At 40.0% G+C, this 13,112-nt stretch overlaps 1 protein-coding gene across 1 annotated transcript in view; it reads right to left on the reverse strand.

The window, feature by feature from the left end:
* Positions 1–5,657: 5,657 nt before the first annotated feature.
* Positions 5,658–13,112, reverse strand: part of LOC117539327 (receptor tyrosine-protein kinase erbB-4-like) — a 245,644-nt gene continuing 238,189 nt past the window's right edge. The window contains exon 27 of the mRNA XM_034205468.1: positions 5,658–5,734. Within this exon, the coding sequence (XP_034061359.1) occupies positions 5,730–5,734 (5 nt within the window). The 3' untranslated portion in view covers positions 5,658–5,729. The remainder of the gene's footprint in view (positions 5,735–13,112) is intronic.

A 13,112-nucleotide genomic window follows, 5' to 3' on the forward strand; every position in this document is an offset into this window, starting at 1 on the left:
CATTAAAAAGAAAAGCTAATAAAATAAACATTAAAAGAAAAATTACATGGATAAAAGTTACAGTGCAGTCTAAGATATGAATAGTTCAATTAAAAGCAGCGACAAAAAGAAAAGAAAAATGTAAGGTTTCTTAAATTCTACAATCGAGAGATGTATGTTATTCAAATCCCGGGTTGAAAGAGCAACAACATAATACATCTACATGCAAATGGCCTTGAAAATAAATAAAAGTGATTGCTTTGATGGATCCAAACTCGGAGCCCATTGGATATTGATCGCCGATAAGACTCTGGGGGAAGGGGGGGACATATTATTTCCTTCTTTGTTCTTGTTCCCTACGACACAAATTATTCTCAGTCCGAATACCAAGTTGAGATGCTAGAGGACTACACATAATTCTATTTATGAAGATAACTCCAAAACGAAAGCTTGTTTCTCGATAGAAGCTACAACGAGAGATGCCATGTCCAACCACCATTTATACTATCGCCCAGACTAAACAAGATGATTGCAGCAGGATTAGAAACATCTTTTGTTATGACGTGCTGCCTGAACACAAAGTCTCAAACAAATGAGGTGCCGCTTTATTTGCTTCCATCAGTTCAGACGTGCTCAATCAACAGCAGGAGAATTAGAATATAACAAACAAACCAGTGCTGTGCCGGTGGATGTCTCACCAGTGTTCTCCCTCTAGCCATTTCTCCCCCCCTCTCTAGAGTATTCAATCTTCTGCCCCCACCAGATCTCATCCCAAACAAGCTGCGGGGTGTAATTGCTTGTCAGAGCTGTCTGCGTGCCTGTTTTCTCCCACCCGCCACGCACCTGACAAGAAACACATATTTACACGCGAAAATGAAATTACAGACAATTTGAGAGCAAGGAGCTTTGGAGGCACCGCCTGCTATCGCACTGTCCGAGTCAACGAACTCCTCTCTCATTTGGCTATATATCAACTTAAAACTAAAGGGTGGAGATGGAAGAGAAAGGGAGGAGACAAAATGCCTTGGGAGTTGTGGCTAAGTCGTGTCATTATCGCTCTCATTAGAAGGGCTTAAAGAGTAAAGCCCCGCCTCTCGAGGTGATTTAATGACATCATTTAAGCGACTACATTGATGCAAAATGGAATTAATACATCCAGACTGTTTGTAATTAGAGAGGAAGTAGCCACCTCTGGAGCATTTATTGTAAATAGGAATACATGTTAAATTCTTCAATAGCAGCTTTGCTACACCTTTATATATCATTTTTTGTTTAATTGATTCAGAATGTAACTAACCATTCAAGGACTATGATGCTTTGAATATCTAAATTAAGTTGTGTACCTACGCAAAGTTGGGTGCTAGTGTTAAGGAGCTAATTTTAATTTAAACCTGGCTTTCCCTTGCAAAACTAATTGTGAGGTTCCTGCCAAAGCCTCAAGCAATATGATCAAATATGAAATAAAAATATTAGGCAAATTTGTCCTTCCTTATTTTAGTTTTTTCTGCAGGTTTATTCACAAAAAGGCACTCGGATTCGCTACAGTTCCCTCTGCACCCACTGCTGATCCACACAGGTGTTTTCAATCGGCTTAATTGATGACCTGATATCACCAGCTGTGTGTGTTCAGGGGCAGCAGGAATACACTGGAAGTCTGAAGGTCTTTTGAATCAAGATATTTTTTAATTTAACCCAACAGAATAGAAACAAATAGTGTAATAACATTTAATATTTCATTTCTAATATCTATTTAATATATATCGGATTTAATAACCAATTAAATAGAAAAATAATTTAAATGTTAAAACAAACCGAATGACATAAAAAGTAATTAAATTGAAAATATTATATTTAAAATTCAAACTAAATAATATAAAATGAATATGTTAAGAAAAAAAAAATTAAAATACCTGTTTTGAGGCAACTCATTTATTAACATTACATTATAGATTAAATAAGATATACACAATTATTGAATTCTAAATGCTATCAAATTCAAATAAACATTGAATTAATGTATAAACTAAAGTTAATAATGTTTTAAATCAAATTCAATACAGCATTTAATAAAATATATACTTTTCAAACTTCATTTTTTATACTGTACTGCATAAATAATGCTTTTAATAACTATATCCATCCCTTATTATGTTTTGGTCTATTGTGTTTAAATATTTATATATTTTGTTCCTACCTATTAGCTACTATCACCTTTGTTTCTGCCAGCACACACCCTTCCCTTCAGGCACCAATACAAGCTTTTCATTTTCTTTTGTCTGCAAAAGCTCATCACCTTGTCACAATAAACACACTGAACCTGTACAACAGCTGGAAACATCTGTACGACAGCAGCGGCGGCTCCTGGTCTCCACAGAAAGAAGAATGGCACTCAGTATGGCGGCCATGTTTGTGGGTGTTTACTCCTGAGCCGAATTGTGTTTGACATTTGTTCCAGACAGATCTGTTGGGCCTGGTGGTATTTCGGGATGAGGAGTCAACAGAGGCTAGATGGGCGGCAGAGATGTGAGAAGGGTCGTGATGGGGAAGCCTATGATTGATATTCCCATTAGCCACCTGACAAGGTGAGGACAAGGCTCTGATAATGAATTGTGACACATTAATGAGCTTGTCTAGCGCAGACAATACCTGATCAGCCCTCTTACCATGTAACCTTTGATACCAATGAGGGAAATTGCACGTAAATAAGGGTTTTGTGTCACCCGCAAAGACAGAACATGACTTTTAAAAAACAGTGCATTAGGGACTTGTTAGTAGCTGAGGAATTTGACGGCGGTAGGAAATCAGGATAGTTGTACTTTTCGACTCAAAACACCAAACTTTTTTCTTGTTTGTGTGATAAGGATGATTCCTTTTCTTTTGGATTTGAATCAGGCACACATTTTATGTGGAAATGTGAAACAAAATGTCAACATTTCTACCCCAACACCAACTTCACGTCCTATTTCCAGCTGAAGGACATGTTTACAAGTTGCACACAACCAAGGTGACTTAATTAGCTCCTCCTTCAACAGGGGGTAACAAATGCTTCAGTTACAGCACAGACCCCTGGGAGAAAGGGGACAGAATGTAGGAGGTGTGTTTACAATGGTTCAGTTAAAAAAAAGTCTTCCAGTTAATAAAAAGGAATATTTTGTGCCATCTTATAATATGGTTACCTAAAATTCCAGAAAAAGCGAAGCAGAGGCGTCTAGAGGGTAAGTCAAATATTCTGCAAATTGCCTTCTGTCTCCTTCCATTCTTCGTCAAAAAGTGAACGTCATTTAATTACTACACTCCCTGAATTCAAATACAACAACAGTACCTGCCTTGCAGTTGTCATCCTCTGCCAAGCAATCAAGTTTCAGTTTACCTCCAAGTCTGTCCCAAATGCCAACATAACCTCATAATTGTATCTAATTATATATTAGAGTATGCATCTTGCGTTAGAGACTAAATTGTGTATAGGACCCTAACCCAAATTCTGGTCAGTTGGTGCTGGAGTCAAATGGATGTGTGAGCTACATTTGAAGAAACATAATGCCCTCGGCCACTGCTACAAGTTACTAAAATAATAAATAAATACTTTTTTTGAGGAGCTTGTAAAGCCCGAAGTTGACAGTTTTCAGCAAGTAAGTAAGTAAGTAAGTACATAAATAACTTTCACTAAAGAAACCAAAGTGTGAGCTTTTTCCTTATTCTGCAATTCGTTAAGCATCTTTGAGAACATTGAGAAGCCTTATACAAGTATGATATATTATTATTAACACAATTGATTACCAATGCAAAGACTATTTGTGAGTTTTACATTGAATAAAAGGAATTTAATAGTAAAATCCATAGCATTGATTTTCCTTCTTAAGGCTGTTTTTTAAGTCTAGGACAAACGCTAAAGATTTATGATATAAATCCGAAGGGAACCCTTATTTTTGTGCAGGCACTGTATGCTCGGAAAAACTACTTGTGTATGTGGACGGCTGTGCTGCAATATGTATATTTCACTGGCTATTTTCCAGTGGATACAGTTCCTGTTTGGACAAGTTTGTGTCTGAGGTTAGTGCATTGTTTGTGTGGGTATATTGATGTCACATCCCCCACATCTACCCCCCCTACCCGTGCCTCATTGGGACGCTGACCGCCTAAGTCTAATCCCTGGGGAGCTCATTAGAATCAGCGGAGAGGAGAGGGCCCCAGACAGGGTCAGGACAAACTGCACTGCTGAGCTGCATAGTGATGCCTTCCGCTCTGTCTTTATGTCTGTTTGCTTCTCCTGCATGTCAGTTGATCTCAGCGGATGGCAGATGAGAGATTGGCCCGCTCCAGCACTTGACAACCATGTTGAAGACCCACATGCTCACACGTGCACACACTGACGTCTCAAAAAGCCACACTGTGTGTGTACTCGCGTGTTGAAAAAGTCTTGAATAAAGACGCGTGATCAGGCGCGCACGCACTAAACAGAGTTGTCACCCCCCTGTCATGCTACAGTCAGCAGCTTCCTGTGTGGTGTATGACAATAAGAGAGGGGCGGGAGCAAGGTCAGAGTCACTTCCACCCACGAGACACTCATTAAATGCTTATGAATCTCAAGTGGAGCCCTGCAGCGTACATGATGTGTGTGTTCATCTCCTGTGTGTCAGTGTGTGCAAGCATGTATAACAATAGCAGTGACAACCATGTAAAGAATATCAAATAATGGAAACTTTTGATGTGTAGTTTAAGTGTGTTTTTGTTGTTTTTCACTACTTCTTTACACAAAATACTAACAATTTTGGACCAACCGTTTCCTGAACAACAATTCAAGGAGTCTATGCCATCATTGATTTCAATCAGAGGCCTCATTTCAGGAAATATCCCAAAAGCTTGTCCTATCTTAGCTTAAGTAAAACGCAACCTCTCAATGTTATCCTCAGTTATAACCAACTAAATATTAATACATGGATATTTAAAACGTCCTCATATATTGTGCCATGTCTTCTTTGTCATTCCCACACAGACCACAATCTGCTGCTGCAACTTTTGGAAGACATTTTTTTTTTGGCAAGTTCTACGGATCCTAATTCAGAATTGTGAAAGATAGAATGATTTTTGTAAAAGCTCAATTTCTATGCTAATATTATATAGGATTTCTTCCCTAAACAGAGTCAAGAAACATGTTTCTTCTAAACTAAAATCCTAAATGGCATCATGGTTTCAGCCCTTGACTTTCCTGTAATGAAGCCAAGGATCCTTAACTTAAATAAAAGTGGTAGAAAGAACTGCTAATAATTGTCCTTCTTTTAATAAAGTATCCCCTAAAATGAAAGTGTTTCTAATATCCATATGGGAGTGACTCCACTTGATGCAAAAATAAGTTAGATTGTATGGAAGCCTTTGAAAAAATTCCCCAAGGATAAAGCAGGGTATACTTTTGGGTGTTAGAACTTTAAACCTTTTACATTTGGTTTTCAATGTCTTAAAAGGTAATTGTAACATTTTGACACTTGGTACCTGGAACATAGGGACTCACCTTCAGGACAGCAAGTCATTAGTTGAAGTTTTTCCATGATAACAAATCTTTCCCCTGAGAGAACTTGGCGTTAGAACCACCTCCTAAAAAAAGAGTATTTGATGGAATTAGGATGAGTGTAGGTGGTGTAACGCTAATTAAGAAACTTTAAATGTGCCCACCTGATGATGTCCAGCCGCTCTTCTTGTTCCCTTCCTTGGAAGTCTTTGCTGCCTCTGATCTTCCTCACTGCTCACATTTCTACTTACACTGAAAAGGATAGCAGAGGGTTAAAAAAGGCCAGGGATGCTGTTATTGCTCCAGAAAAGCCTGTGGACACATAATGGAGTTTATCATCTGGGTGAGCAGAGAGCAAGCTCGCTAATACCTCCAGGCTATCACTACACTGTCCAATGAAGTCTGATTGAGTCCATCCATCAAAGAGTGTATCTTCCAGAGACGGGGAGAACTTGACGCTTCCTTATGCTTTCTGGCGACAATGAAATCACACACAGGGGCTCACGACTTTGGTATAATTGGGAAAGTGCTGTCGGAGAGTTGGGGGGGGGGGGAGCAGTGTGGACACAGGAGCTCAGTCAGAGAGCAGGAAGGCAGTGGGGTATTGGCAGTTTTTCCACCCACCAGGAGGGCCACGCATTATGAATGGACAAAACAGCAGGACAGGAGGCTTGATTGGAAGCAACCGGAACCTGTTTGTTGTTTAAAAGCCTCCCTCTACCTCACTGTTTATGCCTCTCTCCCTCGCTCTTTCCATCTCGGCGTAATTAGGGTGCTGGCTGGAAGAATGATCAGCTGTCATCCCCAATGGTGGCCTTCCACCGCCTGAATGTCAACACTGTCTGAGACCTCCTGTCTGAGTGAGCAGCACACTCAATTAGAGACACTCAGTCACTGCAGGAGCCCGTAAGACAAACACAGTGACACATTTACAAAGCCTCACACACATACATATGGGAGAACAGGCCACTGTTACGATCACTGGGTAAATCCACATATAGGAAAAAAAGGATAAAAAACACACGCACACACCCATCTTAATTCATCCCAGTGGTTGCCCCGTGGTAGCCCTAAATTACGATAATTAAAAACACAGATTTTCAAGACTTAAAAGTAGCTATTGCTTACAGTGCTTTCTCCCCACTGGCAGCACTGCCTCCACAGGCAAACATCACTGCAGCATGAAAGCAGATGCAGGTAGGCGGCGGATAGATGCCACCTTTGCTCCGTTCCCCTGCATCAAAGTGTTCGGAGTCAAGGTGCGAGACACCAAAGAGCGCTCTTTCTTTGTGTTTCTGTGTCAGGAACATCTGAGGTGTTTCTCCACCTCCTGAAAGGGATTCACACATTCTTTAATGTTGGGTAAAACTGCACTTAGACGTAGTATGTTTCTAGATAAAGACACCAGTCTGTCACAGGTTCTGTTTGAGAAGTAAACAAAAAAATCCTGTTACAATATAACGTTTTTTAAAACACATTTATATATACAAGTAAATATAAAAATGCCTGATGCACCATTAACAAGCTGAGATAACCAACGCCATCATTATTATGAAGGACTATGCTACCCAAATGCTATTTATATTGTCTATGCTGATTACAAAACAAGCTAAACCATTTTGTTTATTTGCCACTCTCACATCTGTAGGCTAAATATTAAGCTAGTGCAAGCAGGCAGTTAGCTTAGCAGTAGCTAGCTCACCTGCAGCTTCAGCAGTCTCCAAGTTCACTAATTGATGTTTCAGAAATCCAACATGTTCTACTTGCTGTGGTAAAAGCACAACTAAACCATCCACTAAAAGGCAATGTAGAGTGTATTTGCCTGTATTCTATCAGAATATGACCTAATATCATATAGTATTACCTGCTCTGCATGTAAATGAATGTCATATTATGTTTCCAAAGTTTTTAGGTAACTTATTACAGCAAACATTTCTGATAATTAGAGAGCTCAGTTGTGTGTGCATGTGAAGAAACATACATATGTAATGGTCAGCCATTTTCTTTTTTGGCTTCATGCACCTGGGCCGCTTCCAGTTTAGAAGTGTAACTCTTGGCAAGGAAGTGAACAAGCATATTTCCTGAAAAAGTAAAGTGGACTAGTTTTTGAACAATGGTTGAACCGTACACCCCGGCACGTGCACTCCGCTCTGCATCAGCCAAACAGCTCGCTGCACCCGCACTGCGAAGGGGACCCAAGTTCCCATCAGCAGAAACACGTGGGTTTGCTATCCTGGCTCCAAAATGGTGGAATGAGCTCCCCATTGAAATCAGGACAGCAGATAGCTTACACACCTTCCGGCGCAGACTGAAAACTCATCTCTTTCGACTCCACTTCGAGCGATAAAATGAAAAACAGAAAACAAAATAAAAAGCACTTATATACTAACAAAGCACTTACATACTAACAAAGCACTTACATACTAATAAAGGACTGGTTTATCTAAAGCCTGTTGAGTAGCACTTAAAATGGTTTGGCTCTCTGAAACGTACTTATATGATTCTGTTTTCTTCAAGTTTGTATCTTCCTGGTCGAATGCACTTATTGTAAGTCGCTTTGGATAAAAGCGCCAGCTAAATGCACTGTAATGTACTGTGGTTGAGTTGAACGGCACATGCTATGTCAAGCTGTCCACACAATAATTGTTATTAAGATAAATGAGTGGTTGGCTTAATTTGTCACGGTAATGTGTTATACTATAAAAACATTGACTGCCAGCCAGCACTCCATATCAAGAAAAGAAAAAAAAGCTTTCTGCCTGTATTTGCTTAATTTCTTATATTGTTCAGCATCATTCTCTTTGACAAATGATAGAGCTGCTAATAGACCATCTGGAGGTCTCCGGGCCTCTTTACATGATGGGGATTCAGCTGATGCTGTTATCCACTGCGACGTATGATGGAGTGGGCAGGTAAAGGTTTGGTGAGTTCACAGGAAAAAATGATAAAACCCAGCGGAACAGGAAGCGACTGATGGATGTGCATTTAGAAAGAATCAAACCGTGGACTATTTGGTTACGGAATCGTTTTTACCTGGTCATGAATCTGTGCACTTACACGTCAAACCATCTCCATCTTGTTCAATGTCTATCCTGCACTGTTGCACGAAGAGATGGAGCTCCTTACAAACCTCCAGGCTCTTATTTAAGCCCCCCCCCCTAACCCCAGTAGAGCATGGGAAAGGTGGATCACGTGATTTACCCAATATAAATCTCATGTAATCTGTAATCAACAGTGAACATAAGAGTAAGCCAGTAAGAGTGATTTGTCCATTGAGTTAAATGATAATAAAGTTTTGATTCAGGAAAAATAAAGAGATTCTTCATTTTTAAATGTGTGCATGCTCGTCTATTCTGTATTGGTGGGGATTCTGCAAGTGTGTGGAGCTCCGTGAGAGAAAGAGAGGAGATTGAGTTTAGAGGGATGGAGAGACTTTGTGGGCCCTGTGGAAATTAGAGCTCTCCATCTCTGTCTTCAGGCCAGTGTGTGTGTTTGTGTGTGTGTAGCTGTGTGGGTGTACATGTGTGTATGTGTTGCTCAGGGTCAATGCAGGAATAAAGAGAGAAAAGTCAGATACCTCTCACTGCAAATCCACAAGCTACAAAAAAACCTGTGAGGGTGTGCATGTGTGTTTGTTGGTAGGTGGATACTGTAGGTGCAAGTTAACCTGAAAGTGTTTGCTGTGTGTGGGGGGGAAAGAACAAAGAAAAAGAAACAAGATTCAAATAGAAATCAGAGCATGTAGAAAGCTATCTTCAAATTGGATTTTAAGCATGTGAGTTTGGATTGTTGATTACACAAAACAATATTGTCATTTTTATTTCAATTCACAAATATTACTTCCTACTATGAAAAATATTGTTACCCCCCATTACATTTTTTTGTACCAAGCTTTCAATTTGTATCCGTTACAACGCATTTGTCGCCAATCAACCCAAAACACATACTTAGGTCAAGGCTTACCGTGATTGGTCAGAGTAATCAACTGCTGCTACTTTCTTCAAGCTAATTGCAAAGGAAATATGGATACAGGGCCACCTCAAGTGGGTACAAGAACATAACAAATAGTCACTTAGCTGCTTAACAATACAAAATAATTCATATTATACATGACTGCAAAGGCACAATTGTATAATGTGTCAGTCAAGCTGTTCTGAAGTGCTTGAGGTTCTCAGTAGGAAAAAATAGTTGTTATACATATTAATTAGACTATTGTGTCCTTGCAATACGTCGTAGATTGTATAACAACCATAAGGCGCACAGTACATATTTGTGTGGATCTCCAGAGTAAACAGCTGGGTCGTGACTCAGCACAAAACCACTGAAAAACGCCTGCTCATGTAATCCGGCACAGAATGGACGCCTAAGAAATGTGTTAAAGCTATTTTATTAACTTAGGAATCCAGCAATATTGCTAAGAGTTATTTAGTGACTGGAGCTTCAGCTATCCTTCACTCCTTCTCAGAGGTGATTTTGTGTAGCTCTCTGCCCTCAACACGCTGCCTAAGGCTTTTGTTCCCAACCTTTAACTCCATTTGGCCTGTTTTTTCTGTATTCAGCTCACTGCACTGCCTCCTCGTTGTTCTCTGCCCGGATTGCTATGCTGTGTGGAAAGGTTTCCTCCTCCTACTCTTCCCCATGGTGATCCTGAGCTGCAGACTGGTCCGTCTTTATGAGGCGGCCACAGACTGGTCTCTTTGGGTCTGTCTGCCTTGCCGCCCAGACTTATGTGTGAGAGAGTGTGACAAATTATCAAAACAGTGGAAAATTGCTGATCATTGACTTGAATCAAGTTACATTTAAATGAATTATATTCCGAATAGTCTCAAGCTGTTATATTAGCTCCCTAAAATGATGCTGTTATGCATTTTAATTAACATCTTAGGGGGAGTAAATCATTATGTCTTCAAGGGTTGAATAATTACAGCCCTAAGATAGAGTTAATATGGAGAATTATTGTTGAGATAAAATCTATTTTCGAAGGCTTTAAGGAGAATAAAACATATGTCAAGGCTATGATGTACAATCACGCTTGTGGAGCCGGTTCAAACACTCGACTTGGAGCGAGGCTAAAAGCATCAAGGTGTCACGCTGCAATTAAATGGCGGCGGTGTGTTGGCGATGAGCTGTCATCAGCGAGCCGTGTCACAGGTGCAGGCCAGCTGTAAGTATAATTGCTACAGGCTGAACCCCCCCCCCCCCCCACCGAGGCGACATCGGACTTCACAGGAAGATCAGGAGACTTGCAACATTATGACAAATGGTTATACAGCAGTCGCCAAATTAACAGTGACCCCCTCTTCCCCCGTTTTCTGTCTGCGATAATGTGCTGTTGGGAAGTGTGCTTAATGTTCGAGATAATATGCGGCTTAAACATTAGGAAGGAAATATTAATTACATTCCCCTTTACGCACACATATTTTCTTAATGTAGATTCTGAATAAGTGTGTAAATATAAGTGGAAATAGTGTTTCTCAGCAGCAGAAGCTACTCTGAATTACTATGGTTGGACTCCATGTGCTTACTAATTGAGTCTCAGTGCTCGGAGGAAGCAGAAGCAGAGGAAAAGAAAGGAGGAGGGTTCATAAACAGTGTTTACTTAAAGCACCCTCTTCACCTTATTAGTATTAATAGCAGTGACTTCAGAAAGCTCATATTCTGCCATTGAACAGTTTTGTATTATTTATGATTGAAATGAAAGCCTGGGAACGCAGCGGCGATGGAGGAGCGCTGCATAGCAAACGATGTTGCCTATGCCAGTTTACATAACCAACTCTTGGGTAAACAGCGGATTAAGCGAAGAAACGGGAGCTAAATGTTATATCCACACATTAGCCTATCAGAGGCCAGCGTTCCAGAGGAGGACACTGCGGAGCTTTTTTGATGCAGCTGGCCTTCATCTGCAAGTCCTTTTGAGCATGAAAGTGTGGTGCGCTGCAGATTCTCGCCTCCAGTGCAACTTTATGTAACGTTGATGTGAAGAAAAGTGGGGTCAAAATAAGCTCGCTGGAACTGGAGAGCTTCTCGCCTTGATTAAAGACACCATCTGTTAAATGTTATTAGTAAAACTGGTAGAGTGAGCATTAGAGAAGCAAACAGGGCTTTCATTTTGTGCGCTATTTCCAGCAGCGATGCCTTGTCGAGCAAGGGATTCTGGGTTTAGGGCTCCAGAGCTCCCCTGCTGAGGTGTCTTTGAGCAACACACGGAATCCCTATCAGGGTACAGTCCTTGAAGCATCGGATTTTCTGATTAAATGAATTGAAAGCATGATAGGACTAATTATAAAGTTATGTTTTTTGTACATTATATATAATCATCACCCCAAAAAAAGCTGTACTGTAGGAATAATCTTCTCTGAAAGTTTTTGGGGTAATCCTTTTTTTTTAGATAATGTGCCGACTAATATTTTATTTTCGAGTATTTGTAACTTTTCAGAAGCCAAGAAAGTCCTCAACTCAACTGTTTGGCTTTCTATATGGGACAATTCATGAATATACATAATTCAGAATTGTTTCGAGTCCCCAAGTCTGCACTGACAAGTCCTAAAAAAGTCATAATGCACTCGACCCAATACGACCCGCGTTTTACAAACTGCATTTTGTATGTTGTTGACCCAAAAATAAGTAGTTCAAGATCAAACAACCTATTGTGAGCTGTCAATCGTGTGAATTGTCAGATACAGATTATATGTTGAAATCTACAGTCAAAGCCAAACAGTTGAATGGTTGTGTCTCAACTAATAAGCTGTTGAAAAGATACAAATACTCTAAATAATAAAATATTTATAGGCAGACCATCCAAAGGAATTTTTATTTACAAAAGTATGTTAGAAAAACTTGCAAATGTGTGTGTAGTTCACCTCAAGTAAACCCGAGCATGTGATGTTGTTTTCCAGCTGCAAGACACACAGAAAAAAGCACCGACAGACCACGGCAACATATACTGAATCAATCTTTATTTATATTAAATTAAAAATATACTTTTGACAGATTCATGTAACAAACATGAGGAACGGTATTTTCTATGATATAAAGCTTTGGGTATGGTTTCAAATAACTCTGGGAGATAGTCGCGGGGAGATAAAGGGACACGGGGAAGCTAACAGTCGGCGAGTTACTCCGAATGCTTTTCTCTCTACGTTGTCTCCTCTAAAAGCATGCAAAACAAATCAGAAATGTAGGGGGCTGTGCTTTGCCTTTTAAGTGGAGACGGGACGTGGCTCAGTAGTATTTCCAGTGGAAAGTAAGCAGATAATGTAACACAGTTTATCTGGGTTGGTTGGCAGCACTGGTTTCAGGTTTACAGGAAATATAAAGGGGGGGGAGATAAAGAGGAAAATACTGTAATGTTCGCTTGTTCCCATTACTGAGTGACAAATGAAATGTGGCGGCATGGGGCAGCGAAACATGTCAACCCCCCCTCTTCCACCATTCCTACTTTTAAACACATACAACTGAAACATTATATGAGGACGGCCACAACGCTCAGGAATAAAAAGGGGCTTCACAAGAGTTTCCACATGAGAAAAAAGGGTCAACAAGCACTTTTTAAAAATCAAATCCCCATTAGTCAAAAGCTACACTTACATAAAGCAAATATGTACGGCTCTTTCTGTACAAGTTGTTATAA

Source organism: Gymnodraco acuticeps, unplaced genomic scaffold (assembly GCF_902827175.1).
Source record: "Gymnodraco acuticeps unplaced genomic scaffold, fGymAcu1.1, whole genome shotgun sequence".
In the NCBI taxonomy this organism is placed as follows: Eukaryota; Metazoa; Chordata; class Actinopteri; order Perciformes; family Bathydraconidae; genus Gymnodraco; species Gymnodraco acuticeps.